The following is a 21,495-nucleotide window of genomic DNA, read 5'->3' on the forward strand; positions in this document are numbered from 1 at the left end:
TATGAATGTGTGTGAGGGTTTGTCAAGGGCACACTTGAATCTGTGCAAAGAAGCAGACAAGATATTTGTGTAAAACTAATGCGGTAAATAAGAGGAATGCGGTAAAGGTACATATGTACTCATATCATTGTAATCTCAATTTAACTAAACTACACATTTTAACTAAAAGGTACACTGAGTACCTTTTACTCTGGAAGATACTTTTGTACGAAAGTTCATTGAGAAACACTATTTCCATACTAAGCTTGTCAGACCTAGAAAAAACGTCAAAGACTCTATTAAGTACATATATAAATGATCAGTGTGAGGAGCTAAGCCGATTTAGCCAAGTGTGTCTGTATATACGTAAACCAACCACTCAACTTTTGAGATCTTGAACTGAAATTTGTCACATATCCTTTATTTCTCAAGCAAATGCTTATATGTCGGAACTGCCAAACTGAACGTTCAAAACCAAGTTGTTGTATAAAAACTTTTTTATTTGACGAGTTATCTTCACGAAATTTGCCATAAATTATTTTTCAAGACAATACCTACCTGAAATACCAGAAGAAATTTTTATATGCTTATAATAGTCTTACAAACTGATCCAATCGACTGAATCGAGTTCTTGAATGGAAATTTCTTTCTTTGCTAACTGTATTATAGCCTCTTTTATATTTTAGATTTTATTATTTTTACATTTGGCTATGGCCTTTTCTGTAAGTAATCGATTAGTAATAATTAGTGAGTCAGCACTGCTAATATTTGGATAGAACTGAAGCTCACTCACTCGCTGACGTTATTAATCTCAATCGTTAAAGTATTACACTTCCAAATAGGCTTTTTTGAAAAATATAAATCGGTTGCATGTGTTTAGTGTAGTAGGGTACGAAAGTCACAAAGTTATCAAAAACTTTCTTATATCTTGAACATGATGATAGAAATCTCCAGTTAGAAAAACTTTCAAAACATTCTTCAGCTAATCTGCTAAACAAAAAGCTAAAACGATCCCTTATTTGAGATGATGAGTTTTGATTAGTTCTGGTTCATGCTGGAACTCTCTCAGTACTCTTATGCCCACTCCTTTAGAACGTTTGTTAAATAATTGTTGATAGTTATGAGTACGGAGCCGATTTTATCTATTATCTATTATCACATGGGAACTCAGAGAAGTATTGAACCGATTCAATACATTTGTGATACATAGAGTTTCTATTGTCTATTGAAAAGGATTATCCACTGAATTACAATTACACATCTCACACAGTGACCGATATATTCAATCAAAAGTCTAATTTAGATACTTAGGGCTTGAACAGCTATTGAAAGCTCTATAGCAACTGGTTGGAAGAATATAAAAATAAATAATAAATATGTATGTAATATATGTACATATCTTTATTAATAATATATGTATATTGTCTTGTCCACGTTTATATCTACATTTCTCCTAACTCATTTCCTCTTCTCCGCCCCGCTATTTTCGGTATGATACTTAGTTTCGGTTAGTTAACTTTTACTTTGTTGGCTCTTTACCAGCAAACATGTGAGATACGCATAAGCCCGTTTACAGTTAATCTTACACGATTCTCTTATTTCACTTTATACTACTCCCACATAACCAACCAAACTAAATAGAATGAAATTGCTCAAAATTCATCCAAAGCGCATTTCAACTATAACAAAGAGCTCTCGTGTATCTCCTATATATGTATGTGAGAAGGCTTGCAGTAAATTTGCAAAAGGCATAAGAGGCTTTAAAATTACTTTGAGAAATTTGCAGGTAATTGTTTGTTGAGGCCAGATAGCATATAGTTATAGTAAATATGTCTCAGCTAAAGTGATTTCAATACTCTATGTGGTATTCTAACTCACAAAAATGCAAAAGATATTTAAAAAAGCTGTTTATCCGGCGGATTACACTATAATTTCTAGGTTAGATTGGAGCATATTAAAAATTATTGGAGAGTAGGAAAGCTAGAAGGCAAATACAGCTGAGACAAAACCAACACTTGAGCATGTATCTACATGAACTAAAGATGACCAGAATCTTTCTAAAAATGAGCGAAATAATCGTATTCCAAGTAGCTGTAGGTGAATGGTTTCTGTTAATCTAAACATTAGCTTGGGGTGAAACGTTTTACAAACGAGTTATTCTAATGTTAGCTCAGAACTAACCCAAAGCTATCGGGGTGTCTAATAACATGATGACTGGCAATTTAGCTATCGGGTGTGTTATCACTTCCATAAAATCAAATAAATCGAGTTTTGAAGAACAATAAAGCCATTTGGGTGTATTTAGGGGCGTGTGAAACGATTCAGGTAACCCTAAGGTGGACTCAAAGCCTTTATTACGACTTCCGATATAATTCTAACTAAATGATTTGTAGTTTACAGCGATATTTAAAATGTCTTCGCTAGAAAGAGAGCAAAACTTACTAATCGGTACTTTCGAATTATTTGCGTATACATATATAATTCCCCGCCTTCAGACACTAGCTTATCTGTTCTTTTTTTTACAATTTGTTTCGCAAGCCAAGTTACAAATGCCAATTAAAAGTTCATCAAATTGTCAGACAAACAAAAAGTTTGCAGATAAATGCTACATGCGCTTAACTCTTTTCGGAGAGACTAAAAAGACATATTACATAATACATATGTATGTGTGTGCATGCGCCTGCAATTTTCGTGTCAGGGGAACAACATATTGGGCCGAAAATTAATGCACACATACACGCAAAATATATTGCGCTTCGCTTAATTTTCTAAAATACATATCTGTATGTGTATGTATGTGTATGTATGTGTTTTTCTATATATGTATGTAACGGTAGACTATTCGCAAAGCCAAAAACCAATATCGGAAACTTTTAGAAGTAAGCACACAAAAGCCTCAGGTCAGCTTAAATGAAACCATATTTTTTTACACAAACACACACAGAGAAACAAGCATATGTGCCTACATATACATGCATATATGTATTGCTAAAAGTTATTTAAACCGACACAACAACAACGTGGGCCACCAATGCAGTAAAGTAGCAAACAGCTTTGCTTTTGGGAAGGTCAGTGTTGACCGAAAGTTATAAGTAAATATTTGCGAAACTTAATTAACAGTTCTAAACCGTACGATGGGCGACAACAAAAATACAACAACACCAGTGGCAGGCGAATAAATAGACATTGCGTGATCAGAGTATTAAAGCAGGGCGGCTATCTTTAAATACAACTGTAAATATACAGATAAATAGTTATATACATATATTTATTTATGTGGGCTGTCGAGTTCAATTCAGCAAATAAATTGCAACGCCACAGATATGGGTGACAAAGGCACATGCCGAGCGGGGCGTGAAACTTCAGCAGAGGGCGTTACTAATTAAACGCAATTTTCACATTCAACAAAAGACCACAATTACGTTGAAAGTTGATTATGTGATGATTGATAAATGCGTTGATTGGGTGACAAACGCACACACGTATACATAGAGATGCATGTGACAAACGCACATATACATATATACTTACATATGCATGTGTGCACATTTGTACTTCAGCGCTGAGATATACAATGTTTGGACCGTTGCTTTAACGGCCAGCATAGAATTCGCCTGGCGCAAAAAAGTGTTGCATATGCACAGGCGCATACTAACAGCGTTGGCTGGCGTTTATGGAAATGTGGGAATGAGTAAACCCAGCAAACGCATTTTATTTAAACTCTTTTGGAACAATAAAAAAATGTTAGCCAGATATTAAAATGTGCTATTTTTATATCAGCTGGTTTTAGGGGGCATATCTGGTGTAGTGTGAAATAAAAAAAATAAAATTAATTTTTTTTACATATTCTGTTATGTTACACCATTTAAAATAGCATACGGAAGTTAAAAACTGTATCTCATATAATTAGGGATCTACAGAATTTGAAAGTGTAGTGCAGTGTAATGATTCAGTTCAACCAGCTGCCTCAGTTTATCTTTAAACATGTTTTTCTCAAAACAACATTTTTTAAATGAGCTTGAGGGATTACTCGGAGACAAATGAAACGATGAAAATTAAATTTTGCATAATGTCTTACCAATTTTGTTAAATCAAAAAACAATCATCAGGCCAGAAAGTAACAAAATTTAATATTTTTGTTTTCAAATGCCGCCATTTTGTCAAGTTTTGAGTTTTTTTTCGGTCGCGGGGCATTATAAGGGCTGCAACTTTTAGTCGGGAATTTTTGGCTTCATCTACAGAGAAGGTTACAATCACTGCAGCAGTGTAGTACCTTTTTTACCGCCATCTGATGTCTCAAAAAATATTAAATTTTTTTCACAAAAATTTTGCTGTTATGAAGCATCTATAAATATACCCCTTAAGCACTGAAACAATTATATTTCTTTTTTTTCATTTCCCAAAATGACATTTCTATACTGTCGCACTAGCTGTGTACCTTTGAATAAGGTCCCCCAGACCTTTCGATGCCTGTCATTATTAAGTATCCCATTAGAGGCTTTAAATATGTAATTTTCTTGGGTTTAGAGAAATTTTAAATTGTCTACTTGTCTTTGAGAAAGTTATGCCCGCATCTTCGATTATTAAAATGGTCTTCATCTTAAAAATACGCTTTAATTCTTATAGTCACATTCATGACTTTAAAATTGTCCAAAGATAGATTCCATTTATGTTCGCTTCCTAGAAGGCAAACTATGTTTTGCATTCGAGAGTAAGTAATGACACAGAAATAAAAAACTGTTTTTTTATACTTAAAAATAATTTACTTTAAGGTAACTTCTGCCTATTCAGCAAATTTACATGACTACGTCGAGAACAACATTTTGACTGAGTTGAGGATATAAAAGCTGAATCGAAGAAGGCTCTGATGGCCATCAAGACGGAGGGTTTTTCCAAGTGCTATGATGACTGGAAAATTCGTTGGCATAAGTATATTGCAGCGGGTGAGGATTACTTTGAAGTAGATGAAAGTTTAGGTTAGGTGACTGCTCTTGACGCAAAATTTCCACCCAAAATTATTTGATCATAAAAATCTGCTTAATAGTTTAGTTCATTCATATAACGTTCGTTATGTTTTTAGTTTAGACAACTAACGTTCAGGTCGAGAGAGGAGGAGCATTGGGCAGCTATTTAAGAAAAACTCAAATTCAATAATTACTACGATTGAAAGCGTTGCAAACAAAAACATTTTAAATTTGATATCTAGGTTCCAGGTAGCCTGCATTCTGACTGCGAAATTGGACGCTCCGACAGTATTTAAAAAAAAATACTTTTATTTGACATTTTTATAAGAGAAAAAATAACAAAAAAATAAAGGATAGAACTCTGCTAAATATCTACATTTATAAACAACCCCCGGGGCAGACTCCACAGCCACCAACCAAAATTTCACCGATTTTTGCTTGCTAGGTGCACTTAGTACATATATAGCACACATAGTGACCGCAATTGAAAGCACAAGAGTAGACACATGCGTGTGTGAGTGTTTGTCGTTGTTATGGGAAAAATGAACCTGCACACATACACTTCCGGCAACATGTCGCATCTGCTACTGATTGCGGCGAACTAAGTTGCCGCAATTGTGGCTTTTATAGCCACCAGGCAACCGACCAGGAAACAACACCCCAGCACCAGACATACAAACAACACAAACTCGCATATAACCAGGTATATAGATCCAACGTATATTCATTGCATTTATAGTGCTGAGCCAAGAGCAGCTTCAGGGTATTTAATTTCGTCATGAAACTGCTGAAGCTGTGCAATATTTTCAGAGCACACTTTTGGCCGCAATACAGCGCGATTTCGACATTCAGCTGTCATTTGTGCACTTATCGATACTCCACCGGGCTTACCACAGCACAGCGCCCAATAACCTAAAAATGCAAATGCAGCAATGATTTACAACGAAGCGAGTGCATTCCCTGCATGAATGCTGATTTGGTCATTTTTGGACTGAATCCAATTTTAGTGTGTTGGTCTAGTTTTGGAAATTTATGCATTGGGACGAGTTGTAATTATAGCAGACACACAATGAGCTGCAAATGCAAATGGTTTGGGAATGACAAGAGTCCTTAATGGTTGTGCAGACTCTACAGGTCAACAGTTCTCATTTCGATCTGAATCGGCTTAATGGACGACCGGTTTGGTAGTTTTCACTCGGGCGTTCAAGGCAAATCTAGATATAATTTTCATTTTTCCTGCGAATTTGGCGATTAAAGGCAGTGTAGTCTCGTATTTTGGTACAGGCAAACAGCGCACCTGCAAAAGGATTGAAGCAAGGAGAACTAAGACTGAAATTGAGGTGTTTCCATTGTACTGGAAACAATATGGAGTTTCTTAGGAAGAAGACTATTCCAAAATTTACTTACAAACTAATTCTGAGGAATTTTTGTAACGAAAGGTCAGGTTAATAATTCCAAATTGAAAAAAAAATAAAAGTAATAATGTAAATTGGAATTAAAACGCCCACATGCAGCCTTGTGTATTAGAGGGTTAACTGCAACAAATAAAAATCATCCCAAAGCTAACCAAAATAGCCAACAAAACTCGGTTCCTGCAAACTAACACGAATTCAATTAGTAAAAAATGTCTAAAAAGAAATAACTAAAAGCAAAATAATTTACAAAAGTTTTGCAAGCTTGCTGTTACAGTGAAATGAAAAAATTAACAAAATTCGCTGCATTTCGCGGACCCACTAATTAATGATATACAAGTACGCTCTGCGGTCGCAACAAAGCGAAACTCGAAAGCCGGTCACTGCCACAAACAATTGCGCTTTAGCGTGCGGCAACAAATACAAATTGTTAGTGGCATAAACGCCTAACTGTAATTGAATTAGTTCCCCAGCTGATTGCGCGAGCAGCAGGAATGTTGAAACGAGTTTTCGCAATTGCTTTGAAACGCAACGAAATCCGTGGAACCCCACAGTGGACGCCATAGAAGCGAAATCACAGGCAGATCACGCCACAGCGCAATCCCGTAGGGGGTGGAGGGCGGTCCCGGTAAGTAAGTGCAATAACGGTATTGAATTATTGCGAAAACAAAACTTTTTGCGCAATCAATGGAATTTTTGTGCGCAGCAGCACAGTCTCTAGCTGTAACGGTGTATCATTCGAGGTAAGTTCATTAATCAGGCAATGGTAACGGCTTGGATTTAGTATTATTCGGTAAGCTTTGCAGGCACAACAAGTGCATGGTACTATTTCGATTTCATTAATGGCATCGCGGTTAGAGTTGACTGTAGCTCGTGCATGGTTGCCACAATGTTATGCGCTTAACAATGCACTTGCAACATTACCAATTGTTGCATGGCAGCGGTGGTAAAACTGCGCAGAAAGCTTTGTAACCGTGATTAGTTTTTGGATTAATGCATTTACATTCATAATTGGCAATTTTGTTACTTAACGATGACTGAATGGAAAATATCCCCGGAGGGATTTTTTGGTCAACTCCATTGAAAAGATTGAAAGCTTCAAGAAAGCTCAAAAAAAGTTCAAGTGGTTAATATACTATATTATATTTGGTACGCCAGGGTCCTGTATTCTAGAAAAATAAAAGTTTAATCTACTAAAGAACGAAGTTGCACAAGAGGCCTTCTAGAATCGGAAGGCAACAAGAGCACAGCCCATGCCATTTTTGGTGGTTCGACACCAATACGGCCTATCACTGCAAAACAGTCAGTGAAAATGTTAATCATTTAGTGCATGTCTGAAATCCGTTGAGTACGTAGTCTGGTCGGTAAAGTATGTAATACGTCGATGTAATCAGGGAATGATTTAATGATGCACCTAGAAGGCTGTACATAAAAATAGTCGCAGCTAACTGTTACTAAATGAGTAAGACAGTCTGCGTAATCAGGCCATTTTCTACAAAAACGATTTTACATTAGGGGCAATATAACTTACAGACAACTATGGCTAGACTATCCGAAAGTTATATGAAATGAAAAATGGGCGAGAGTATAGAATTGAAGCTGATATAACGGGTGCTGTTCTTGAATCATCTTTTTAGCCATATCAGGTCAAATAGCCGTAATTTTTATCAGCCGTCTCAACAAATTTTCAAAAAACTAAAATCTTTACCGATTTTAGAGAGAACTAGTACTTTCTTTAAGAACTGCTCGAAGTTATGAAAATATTGCTGAGGGCCACGTGATGATGACGACCACAATTTGTCGATTCCAAGACGTCCTCAAGAATTGGGATTGTCTCAACCAACCAGACGGATCTTGAGGAAAGACTCGGGCTCGTATAAAATTGTTTGCACTCAAGAACTGCAGCCTCAAAGAATTTGTGATTTAGCACCAATAGACTACTTCTTGTGGGGTCATTGGTATTTACCAAAAAATTCACATTAAATGTCTTCAATTAACTCAACAGGTTACAACGGAGCGGTCGTTTAAGTAATAAGTGGTTGCGGCACGAATTGATTGAAAATTTGGTGAAAACTCACGAAGAATCAGTTCAGTAGGCGGCGCTGCATTATCGTATTGCAAAACCAAGAGCACTACATCACGACAATCGAAGACTGATCGTCTCTTTCCGGGTCATAACCATAGATCCAAACTCATCGCTAGTAATAAGAAGTTTCATGACATTCTGGTAGTCGAAAGGCATTGTTTTACAGACGGTAACGCGACGCTGTTTTTTGAAACAATTTAGTGATTTTTGGAACCAATCGTGCATTCACTTTTCTTAGGCCGAAATGATCTTTCAAAATGGTTTTCACTGATTCTTTTAGTACTCCAGAAATGCCAGTATTATATCTAAGTGTTAATCGTCGATTCTCAAGCACTTTTCCTTTATTTTATTGACGAGTTGGTCATCAGTTCATGCTGATGGCCGTCCTGGACGTCATTCGTCGTCAACGCGTTCTCGACGCGCTTTGAATAATTTGTACCTCTTTCTTTCACTCTTTTGTCAAAATCCGGTTGCACTTAATATACTTCAGACTAATGATTATTTTTATGTGACATTTGGCAGAGATTGTACTGACAGCAACCAAAATCAGAAAAAAGGATAGGTAGAATGGGGTTTCGAAATTTTCATACTTTAAATTAAAAAGTCTTACTACATTTTACCTACAGTAGTATACGAACTAGTCCCTCAGTTTTTTCAGACATCGTTTTGAAATTTTTTCCTCGTCTTTTTCTGACCAAAAAGTCGCTTATTTTTCAGAATTACCGATAGAGGATCAATGTTGCTTTTAGCTGTCATACAAACTGAACGACCAAAAAAGAGTGCTTGTATGGAAAAGTTTTTTATTTGACCAAATATCTTCACCAAATTTGATATAGGTTATTTTCCAAGCCAATGGTGCAGTTTTCGAAGACCTGACTGATGTCAAAATCCAATCGTTATAACATTCAGCTAGCATATAATCGTAGCATCGCTGCATTACTTATTACATGAGCTTACGTATTTCCTTCCCACATTTGACCACTAAAGCTGACATAACCACACTCCACCAACACAAACACCGTTAGTTATGACGCACAAGATAACACAAATAAAGTAGCTACAAAACTAAGTTATTTGCAGTTAAAATGGGAGAGTAAATATGTCAGCATTTACTCAACTCAACCCACGCCAAAATGCAGCCATTTCCATGCAAATTCTACTGTCTTTATATAACGGTAAAATACACGCTAGTGCAGGAAGATATGTAGGTTATATTCTCAGACTGCAAAGTGATTTTAAGTATTTTCGAAGGAATTTGCATAACATAACTGTACATGCATACAAAAATTAGCCAAATGAAGTCTTAATTAATACTCGAAAAATTAATTGCTGATTAAAAGCTGCCTCACACACGTTGCGAATGGCACTTAGTGCGCTTCTTGAAAGCTTTTAAAACACTTCGCTGATGTCATTTGGAATATTGCTGCTTAAATCCAGTTATGTGTGACGACTTTATGCAACACGAGACGACGACAACCACTTCTATGCAATTAATTTAATTAATTTTCCTTTGGCATTACGCAATGCTCATATGCGAGTGTGAGTGTGTGTGTGTGTTTGCACGTGTATCATTCATATTTCACGCTATGAGCGCATTACTTATACAAGCACCTAAGTATTTGCTTAAGCGCTTACATGGTTCAGCTTGCAACTGCAACAACAACAACAAAAACGACAGCAACAGCCAACGCTCTTAAGTCATAAACACTTTAACAGCACTTAACAGGCAGCGAGTAGATTAGCAAGAGCTTTCGGCCAACTGATGCATGTGCGTGTATGTGTGTGTGAGTACATCAAAAGTACTCAAAGTGCACGAGTATGTGCGTTTGTGTGTGTGCAAGCAGTAAATCCAAAGTACTTAACGGTACATATGCACTGCGGTAAGATTTATTGCGCTCATAAAGTGTTGTGAGCGTAAGTGTGTTAAGGGGTGGGCGGGGCACGCATTGATGACAATTGACATATGCGAATTGCAAACTACACGCACACACGCACACGCAGTTGTTTCGTAACGGTAATGTAATTACGTAACTGCATGCGTCTGTGTTTCATTTCGGCAACTACAAACGGTATCAGCTATGCTGTGGCTTTCATGGTGAGCATTGTGATTGCATAACCAAAGAGGATTCCATTATCAGCGTCATGGGCATGGAAATCATCTCCATTGTCATGTCTATTGATAGCTCATACTTTATGCCACACGGTTGCGCAGGACAATTTAAATTAAACTTATAACGTTCCAAGCTCAAAGGGAAATTAATGACGTTTACTTTGGCAACATTGAATATAATAATACCCTTTACAGTGCATTTCTTATAGCATAAGAGGCTATAAGGGCCCGATATACGCGATTCCGACAAAAATTGCAACCTCTTGTAGAGAAAAGTGCGATTGCAAAGTTTTAATGGATATCCTGAAAACTGAGAGATAAATTCGATTATTCACAGACGAGCAAGGCTAAATGGACTCACACCACGCGGATTTTGACTTGGTTAATATGGTTTCCAAACTTATTGCTATCTTGCTATCTTGATTAGTTCCGGTAGAGATACTCTATACTATTTTGAAGATATTTCTTGGTTTCACAGCTCTGTAAGAAATTAGGGTACCTATTTCATCTGAAATCAAAAAACCAAAATAAATATGTTCATCATAAGCCTAATATCTAACTAAATAACCTATTTGAAGGAATCTTTTGCTGTAGTCTTTTTCAAGTTCTTCAGGCTAAAATGAATGTTGGGAGATAATCAGGAAGAATTAGTCTTAAACATTTAAATGGGTCTGATAGTGAAAGAAAGTGTGTCATCACACAAAAAGTCGTCGCACTCGCGGCTAGACTCCCGCATCAACGTTGTCGAAGTCGTAGATAATTTCGACTATCTTGAAACCAACGTTAACCCCAAAAACAATATCAGCCTCGAAATCCAAAGTAGAATATCTCTTGCTAACAAGCGCTACTTGGGACACTTAGTAGACAATTGAGAAGAGACCAAACTGTAAAAGCTGTCATCAACCCCGTTCAGCTGCAGAGGCACGGAAGATTACAACATCTGATGAGTCGGCGTAACGAATTTTCGTGAGCAAGGTTGTGCGGAAGATTTATGGTCCCTACGCCGGCTGGGTCAAATCGTCGGAATGGATGAAAACACTCCAGCTCCGAAAATATTCGACGCAGTAATGGAAAGTGGAGGAAGAGGAAAACCTCCGTTTTAAAAAACAGGTGGAGAAGGACCTGGCTACACTTGAAATTTCCAATTGGTGCAAAACAGCGAAAAGGAATAGCGACTGAAGTCGAATTTTAAATAATGATGATAGATTAAGTCAGGTCGTAGCATTGAATCAAAATCACATTTGGACAGATATTGGACAGTTCACAGACGAACAAGGAAAATTGCGGCGACGTTGACTTTGCTAAGAGCCAGTAGTTCGGAGGATCTTTTACGGTGCATTCTTAGCAAGTAGGATCTCGAAGTCGCAAGAGTTCTGGTTGTTGACCAGCGCTTGCTGAACTCACTGGAGGTCAAAAGTTCCAAAGACATCGGGAGTCCGACTCGCTTCCAATCGGATAAAATTTGAGAAAGCATGCCCTATCTATAAAGCTCATCGGCTTTCAAGTTTCAGGTGGTTTTGTTGTAACTAGGCCCCCATACAAATATAACATTGAAAAAGTTAGAAGCTATTGCTAATAAGGTCTCGTTCACTCGTTTACTGGTTTTAAACGCACAGCCAAGAGGCTCAAGTCCAGCATATTGGAGGGAATCACACCTCTCTAAAGGAAGCTGCGCTTTGGAACAGTACATCTTCTGCTACCTTAATGGCACTGAACTCCGCTAAAACGGCGCTACAATGCTGTAGTAATCTGCAGTTAGACAGAGAGCTCTCAACAAAAGACTCCACCAGCTACATTCCCTTCCTTAACTATGATTCATTTGTGAAGAAAGACACTGCTCACTTTCTTCAAAGTGTTCGCCAATCTCACAAGTCCCCCTCAGATGTATGAGCTGAGAAGGAGCCGCTAGGAAAAGGTTCCATGATAGGGGTTGTCTTTAGATACTGAGTATGGAAAAACTTAGAGACTACTTTATTTTAATTTTTTTATTTACTTTTTTTATATACTTTTAAATTAAATTTAGGCCAATTTCATTCGTTATTGTTCAGAAAATTTTCTTATAAACTGACAATGTGATTTCTTAAGTTTTGAAGACAATGCCAAAGAAGAAGTGTTACGGAAAACGGCAACACAGCAAAAATCATGCAAGTGTGGAAAGTTCTCTGAGATACATTCGCTTGGCAATGGCCAGCAACGATTGCTTTAAATATATCTCCAGCAGCTCAAGACGTTCTGTCTTAGACCACATATCTTTTGGGTACCCAAAAAACATCCGTTTGAAGGCGAACTAAAGTGAGAAGGCGCAACATCTCTCCCCAGAGTTGTGCACTGGGTTTGGGGCAAGCCACGTACAGAATACAACGAAGAAGAATGATTAAATTAAGAAGTAGACTGGAAATTTTTTTTTGTCTTAATTTCACACCATATTTCACTGTTTATTGTTGTTTGTAACACAGCTATAGAAGTCAAATTTATTTACATCACTTACGTGTGCCATCGAAACGTGTTGCGATCGTATCCAAGAAGGTATTTTGGGGCGCAAGCAGCCCCTTTCGGGCTGGCATTGGATTGTAGGGTCTTTTATATAATTTCTTCTCACGATGAAAATCTAAAAGAAAGAAAATAGTTAAGAATTATTAGTACTTAGCTTTATATGTTTACATATAAATACAAAATAATTCGCCAAAAAAATATACTAAACAATGCAAAAAGTTTTTATCAATTTCTTTAACACTAACTATATGCTTGGCTGAATTAATATAAAAAATGACAGCAACCTTCAGTTAACTTCAAAATTTGTTAAATTTAACACCACTTTGAGTTAAAATTTAAATTATTCTAAGCACTGGTGATCCAAATCGCCCACAAATCAACACTTTGAAAGTAAATGCAGCTGCTCATTTGAATAAATTTATTTTGGCGCGCTTAATCCGATTAACATGCCACAGCTGCAGCACCAGCGACGCCAGCTAAATGCGCTCGAATGTGCACTCTTCACCAAATACACTCGCATATGCTTAGTGGGTTCAATAAAATTTTCTCTGTTATGTTCATTGCAGTATCTACTTTATTGCTTGTTTATTATTGATTTAATGCGACCACAAATTCGAACAGGCGGCACATTCGCGCGTATAGCTTTAGCCATATATATGAGCTTATTAAAATTATTCAATAAATAAAATTGAGTTATCGCGTTCGCAGAATTTAATTTTACGGCTATCAACTGAGTGAATTTACGTGCAGATGTATGTATGTATGCATATATCTAAACATGAATTTCAACTAAATTTCGTTTGTTAAAATATGGAAATTTGACAATACGTTGCTTTTAACTGATAACGGATAATACTCATAATTGTATAATTAAAATAAATATTTGCTTAGTAATTAATAAGTAGTGACCTAATTTGGACATATTCAATGTGCATACTTAATGTATATGCCAATTAAACTTGCGTACTTAATTTAATATTACTCCCTAGTTAAATCACGACATTCTAATTAAATATTGTAATATATTTGAATAACCTTTATTACTTAAATATGGCTTAATTTATTATCATATTGCTGAAACTAATGGTTCTTCAATTATATATATTATCTGATCAAAATTGAAACGGACTAACAAAAGGAAATATCATTTTCATGTATTCTAATACACATTTTTGGTATCACCTTCACTGTGGTGAGCGTCAGTATCTTCTGCGAATTTAGGTTTTTCGGTTTCGGCACATTTTTGGAACGAAATTCGGTAGATTGTTGGACAGTTTAGATATTATATTCATAAGCCCACGTCTTCTCTTAACAGATGACAACTTTTTTAGAAATTACCTCTAACGTTGTCAAGCATCTCTTTTGCCACCTCTACTAGTCAACGTTTTTGCAAAAGATTCTGGTCTTCAGATATGACTTTAAATTCATACCCAAACCATTAACCAAGATGTGTTGAATCGATTTTTAAAAGATGTTGTGATCCTTTACTATCACTCTGATGCCAACACAACGATTTTCAAGCGCTGTTTCGTTTTCGTCATTAACAGCAGTGGGTGGACAATTCGCATGAAGAATTTTTTAGATAACTTTACGATCTTTACTTACTCCCAATTTGATGTTCGTGATAAAGTAGACTTCCCACAATAACACGCCAAGATTTTCAACGATTCCGTAGTGCCGATTCCATTGGAAACACAAAATTTCAAGTAAGCTCGTTTAACTTTTTTTTCGATGGTAAAAATTTTTTGTTTTAGGAAATCAATCAGTTACTTTGAGAAAGCAATCTTTTTCTTTGAGAAAAGGATGTTTATCAATTCCGTTTGCACCCTTAAGCCGTTTGCACCGCTTAAATAGACTAGTCCGGGTCAAATTTGATTAGATGATATTTGTTCATTTATCTTTGTTTTTTTCAAATTTTTACGAAAAAATTAACAATAAGAGACACCGGTCTCATACGAAAGTTCATAAAATTTGTAAAAGAGTATGCAGTTTATAAAAAAGCTCAAAAATACTCGGATTTTGTAAATATCTTTATGATAATTGAAAATATCAATTATCTAACAATTGTAATATCGAATTTTAATGCTTTAAGTGTTGGCTCAATTAGCAGGTGGTTTAATTTTTTTACCGAGTAGTATAATTTTATGGAACAGCTGGCAACGCTCCTCAAAAATATCTCCAACAGAAATATTTCTTACATTTTTTGGCATCAAGTTGCCAGATTTCATCTACTTCATTAAGCAATAAAAATTTTTAACAGGTGGCAACGCTATTCAAAAATATCTCTAAAATTAATATTTCTTAAATCTGTTTTATTTGATGGCCATGTTGTCATATTTCATCTACTTCATCAATTAAATTCAATTACAATTTTTAATAGGTGGCAACTCTTTTAAAAATTACTTTCAATCGTATACTTTTGTTCCTTTAGGTATTTAGTTAGGCATCGATTTTGTATAACTGTTATAATTTAATTTTAATAAATGAAATTAAATTAGAAATATGGCAACGCTTTTAAAAATAGCTTCAATTCGAATATTTCGTGAATTTGTCTTGATTGATGCGCACGTTGTAATATTTCATTTGTTTAAGTAATTTAGTTCAAATAAAAAATTCCAACAGGTGGCAACGCTTTTTAAAATTATCTTAAAACGTAAGTTTTTCAAAACTTACCTAGTTTGTTGTACATTGTATACCATTATAATAATTTAATATTATTATATAATACATAAAATTATAAAACGTGGCAACCCTGCTCAAAAAATATTTTTTATCTTGTTAGAATCAGTAGGAACGCAATAATTTGTATGTACTCTTTAAAATATATATAAATGATTTGGAAATAATTCCCTAACATATGGCAACTTTTTATTTACGTTAACATCTCCGAGTATCACAAAATAATAGTTTCTAGATCGGTTCGGCCCTCTACCAATGTGATATTTAAACTCAGTTCTTTTAATAATTAGATTTTCAATCATTTTAGTTAACATGTCTCTAAAAGTAAGAACCCACTTGCGGAGTATGGTTCTCAGGCGCATTATACCTAGCTGGTATATCTTCTTTGTAATAGCATTTAACTACATAACACATCTGAATGAAGATAAATAATCGATTGAAACGGACCTGATATCTAACGCTTTGTCATGAGTTAAATTTCAAATGAAGCTAAATTTTAGTAGATAATGTCAAAAGCAAGGAAGGGAACAAAAAGAAGGAAAGCAAAAATATGGTAGCATTGAAATGCAATGAAACTATTAATTATCAAATATATCCCTACTTGCGGTACTTGCCTGAAGCAACTCACTAACCCGACTACAGATTTCAACGAATTTTGGTGCATATGACTTCCATAATATTCTTAGTGTATGTTTCGAGAACGGATGAAAATGAACAATAATTACGGCTAGTAAGCGATATGGAGAATAATTTAAATGTTATCGCTCAAAATGCCTATCTATCACAATAGGTGAAGTTTCAGAGCCAACAAAAGGTATTTTTCCACAACTTCTGCTCAGTATATAAGTAGTTAACTGCTTAAAATTAATAATATATCACTGTACAATTACCAAATATTTCACAAAGCTTCTTATGCCCCCAAACCTCAAGCTCATAAACTACAAAACGCAAACTTTAGACTATAAATCTACAAATACCATGACATAACAGCTTCCTCTCAACCTCAGCACAATAATTGTCCTTGAAATATTTGAAATGAACATTATAATAACAAATATTTCATGAGAAGCAGAACATTTTTTAGCAACAAATGAAATGCAGCAGCAGCAGGTCTCTGCTACAACAACAAAGCATGAAAATGCGCATTTTTCTTTGCATACTTGCGAGAAGCCCTAAAGCTATCTTCGCACGCTTTCTTTTCACATTTCTATTTCACGTTTGCCTTTTTTTCTATTTAGGTATTCCTTTAATATGCACAATCTGAAATGCCTTAAAGAGAGGAATGTCTGAGATGAATAAATCACAGCGCAGACAATAACCTCAAGGATAATGCAAAGCAAGACGAGGAAGCAGGATGGGCATGCCACGAAAGCCAAGCAGCAATGATGAGCAGCAACAATTTGTGAGACCCTTTTTGTGTTTGTGTATATGTGCGTGTATGTGTGTGAGCTAGGATTTGTAGCTGTGCAGTTAAAGCAGTTGTGGTTGCATGCAACATGACAACATAAAGGCAACGCCAAGTAACTGCATAGCTAGTTAAGAAAGACCGTCTTTCCTCCGCTGGCTGCTGTCTGCTGTCTTAGCATGCATTTCCACACCTGCAATGATGAAGAGCGAGCTGACTTGCTTTTTATGTGTAGCTTGCAACCACGCCACCACAAGCTATATGCTTACCATCTCTGCAGCGTCGTAGTGGTGGCTGCCGTGGCTTCTCCGGTGGCATCATTAATATTAACATGCTCAACGAAACACTAACATTTCACGCACACACACAAGCGCGCGCACCGAAGCTGTGAACGCGTGCGAAATTTTACACTTTTTACAAAATTTACAACAAAACACGCGCTTGGTGGCAACAATGCGTAGAAATTAAATGACGAAGCGCACACAGGGGACGCAGAGCTTGCAACTTTCACAGCGAGTTATCAACAATATGCAATTAAAATTATTTTCAGTTTCACTTTTTTCAAAAATATGCAAATTAAAATCGCGAAAATTTCGTCACCACGCAACATTCGTTGGATTATGCAACAATTTTGACAACTTCGTCGCGGGAAAATCGATGGAATTCGCGTGACACGCAAGGACTTTGGCAAATTCACGGGTTTATCAGCAAAATCCTTCTTTGGTCATTACAAAAAAAAAAACAAAAATCGAAGAAGCGCAACGCATCTGTGGCACGCGAGTTGGAGGCGGCAGATAGGCAGCAACTGGCGCTTGCCATTGAATATCGGCAAATCGGCGTCGTGTGTGGAAAGTGCGAAATGCGCAACAGCTGCCAGCTGCACCGACACCGACAGCGACGCCGCGCAGCGCAAGTAAACAGGAAAGCGGATGCAAACGCGCACCTGCCCACAGCTATGAAAGCTCCACGAAGTATGGCTATGAGTACACAAACAGATAAACATTTATTAAAATATATATGCCTGTGAGTGTGTATATGTTTACCCGTTAGTATGTTGGCCGAACACTAGCTGGCTATGGCATATAAATAAATACCCCGCTAGTGTACTTATGTATGTACACACATAAACATCCCTAGTGTTTATAAGTTAAGTGCTAGTGCACGTAAACACCTCCAATCTGTCACATATATTAGACGGGGGCATACGCAACATGTCAGTTCGTAAAATATGAAAACCTTACCTATGGCGCTATTAATTATACCCAGTGTTTGTTAGCTGGAGTGGTTTAAGTTTATTTATAAATTTGCGGCAATTTTATGCCTATCATGCAAATACTATAAATTATAGTTTGAAAACAAAATAGCACAACAGGTAATTTCACAAATCAAGTAGGACCCTAAATCAATGGCACATGTGGTAAATGAACTCATGACCACCGAGTTGATAAATAATCACGCAGCAAACAAATAAATTGAGACTTCAGGAAGTAATTATTTACCTCAAGTATGGGGTATACATATGTCCAAATTATAAGCAGAATTGCTCAGCAGTTCCACAGTTAGAGAAAACTCACCACAGCGGGAATGATTTACAGAGCGAACTAACTCAACAAATATAGCTCTCTAAATAGTTATCTCACACGCTCTTATAATTCACATACTAGTACACCACTCCATCCAGAGACATTATACACTATTTTTCACCATAAGTGAGTATGAGAAGGGTTCGCGAAAAGGACTCCTAATGAGAGTTCGACTAATCCACATATAAAAAGGCACTGATAGATAGATTGGAGTCATATATATGAAATCTAAAATCAATTGAAATATAGTGGTGAATAGTTAAGAGTTTCGTCATAATAGGCTTCTTTTTTCACTTACTACTTTCCCTATTTTCCACTAATATTGTTTAGACTGCACTTGCGATTCTTAACTTCGAACTATACAGATCCGAAAAAAGACTCGTAGAAACGGAGTTTCTTGATCCATGTATTAAGAGACAGATTAGATTCATAAAAATCAAAATTGTTAACCAAAATCAACTGATCTGAATTTATCCGAATTTAGTCTCCTGCATAAGCCAACTTTGCGATGTTTCTGCATGGAAATTACGAACTTGACTTTTCAAAGTTTACTGAAAGAGCTGAAGTCTTATCAGTTTATAATTCTTTAATTTCCAGATGATTATTGGTCTGCAAACTTGTTGATATTGTCATTGTTTTTTTTTCGAACTTTGTGTGATATATGTACAGTATGAGTATTGCTAGGAATAAAGTCAGTTTAAACTTAACTTCGTCAATCCATTGACCATTTGCATGGACTTTACTGCTACTTTGACCACAGGAATATTAGTGGAGGGGGATATCAATGTGTCAAACTACCTGTACAACAACTGTGAAAGCATTGTCTTTTACATCTGCAATAGAAAAGCTGCTTTAAGTGGATACATGGGCTTACGGGTTTCAAAAAATTGATTCTTTTGATGGTATTATTAAATTTTACAATACCTCTGGAATATTGTCCTGAATAATCAAGTTGATCCCAGTAATAGTTTCGGAGATACAGCCTTGAAAACTTGTACGCCTGAGGCTAGCTAGGCTAAGTGTGCCGTTTTTGGACGCTTTTTTCTCGAAACTGTAGTTTTAAAATTAGCTAGCAAGATTTCTCGAGAACTACTCAACTGATCTTCATGAAATTTTACACAGGTCTTTGAGATAAAATTTTTAAAGACTTGTATGGAGGATTTTTTTCGAAAATAAATATTTGAAACAAAAAAAATGTGAAATTTTCACTGAAATCTCTTTTTTTTTTGGAAAAATGTCTGCCAAAAATCAATATTCAGTTTTTTTTTATCCATCCAATTTCTAAGTTAAGTATTTCACAAAAAACACGTATTTTTTACTTTAGATGATCCTATAAGAAGTTATCCTGGCAATGTAGGTGAATCTGCTGCGGTGATCCCAACATCGCTTCATTTTTCGTAAATGAATTATAGACTAAAAATAAAGTTTAATATATCGGTTGTCTTTTCTTCGAAGTATATCTTCTGGGAGTTCTATCGATAAAGGATTTATATTTTATGTCGGCATTCTTTAGCATTTTGCTTAAGTCGTAAGTAACACGTATCAGAACAATCAAGGTAAGATAATCATAACCCTTTTTGGTACAAGTTCGTTTTGACATTGACCTTTGAGAACTCGGTGTTCAACCACTTTTTATTGTATAACGTGGTAAATTCTAGAATGCCACTCAAGCCATCAATGAAATTTGGGAAGTTTCCGGAGACGATGCTGCATCTGTTCGTGTAGCACAACAAAGGTTCGCTCGCTTCGGTTCTGGAAATTTCGATTTAATTATTTTTATAAATATAAAAAATAAGTTAAAATTGGATTGGAAATACGAAAAGACTTTTTCGACTACCCAATATAATCCAAACTTTATATAATGAATTCGCTTCTACACTGATTTTTGACTGTCTTATTATTTTTACTGCCTTTCACGTAACGAGATCTCAAGTCAGAAAAATCAAAAAATAATTTTTACCAATCCACTTTACAGCGTTGGGTATAAAAACTGCACTATTATATTGGCATCAGTATACCTACTTATTTGTTTACTCACATGGCAAGGCACACGAACACTCATGTGCCGTAAATCTTAGTTCTACAACCCGTTGATAATCAAAAAAGTTATCAGCCTTCACAGCTGTGCCACCCCACATCATAACACCGTTATCAGCCACATAAATGCCAATGCCACTTAGTTGTCGTGGACTCATTAGTTACAGTCAACTACTCATAGTCGCGCTTTCATCGTTATAATATTTAATTTTAGATAAGTTTATAATAAATTACTGATGGTTGTAATAACGCGAACGCGAGCTGACAGCACTAAAAATAAAAGAGACTGCATAAGTTATGAAGCAGCGCTGCGACAGGTATTGAGTGCATACACACACACAGGCAAATGTTTAATTTACAACATACATATGTACAAGTATATTTATGCATATGCATACAATGTACATAAAACTTGCATTAATGAAGCAGATATTTACTTTACCCGCTATTGACAGATACACCCCTTATATAATATATGCATGTGTGTGCAGCTCTCCTGATATAGTGAATAAATATTCCGTTTAAAGCGCTTATATAAATAAGTGACGCACCCTCGCCTTATGTATTATTCCCCCTGTCAGCTTTGGTTTATTCTTGGCAGCACGTTTTGAGACGTCAACCGCATTACCGTTATTATCAGCCGCATAAAATATTATTGTTATTGGCTTGAATGAAATTGCAATGCTGAAATTACATTGCAGCGCCCTTCTTCTAATTTTAGCGCTGCAATCACTTTGTTCTCCCCCT

General features: G+C 36.0%; 1 protein-coding gene across 6 annotated transcripts in view; it reads right to left on the reverse strand.

The window, feature by feature from the left end:
* The window catches only part of LOC105227793 (potassium voltage-gated channel subfamily H member 8), a 177,879-nt gene that overhangs the window by 68,787 nt on the left and 87,597 nt on the right, over nucleotides 1-21,495 (reverse strand). For 3 of the 6 annotated variants that reach the window (XM_049450662.1, XM_049450660.1, XM_049450658.1), the window contains one exon: nucleotides 13,040-13,159. In XM_049450662.1, the coding sequence (XP_049306619.1) occupies nucleotides 13,040-13,115 (76 nt within the window). In that variant the 5' untranslated portion in view covers nucleotides 13,116-13,159. Of the gene's footprint in view, nucleotides 1-13,039; nucleotides 13,160-13,328; nucleotides 13,810-17,397; nucleotides 18,632-21,495 lie in introns of those variants that run through there. The other 3 variants (XM_049450661.1, XM_049450659.1, XM_049450663.1) reach the window with 2 other exon arrangements.

The sequence above is a fragment of the Bactrocera dorsalis genome, chromosome 3, assembly GCF_023373825.1.
Source record: "Bactrocera dorsalis isolate Fly_Bdor chromosome 3, ASM2337382v1, whole genome shotgun sequence".
Taxonomy (NCBI): Eukaryota; Metazoa; Arthropoda; class Insecta; order Diptera; family Tephritidae; genus Bactrocera; species Bactrocera dorsalis.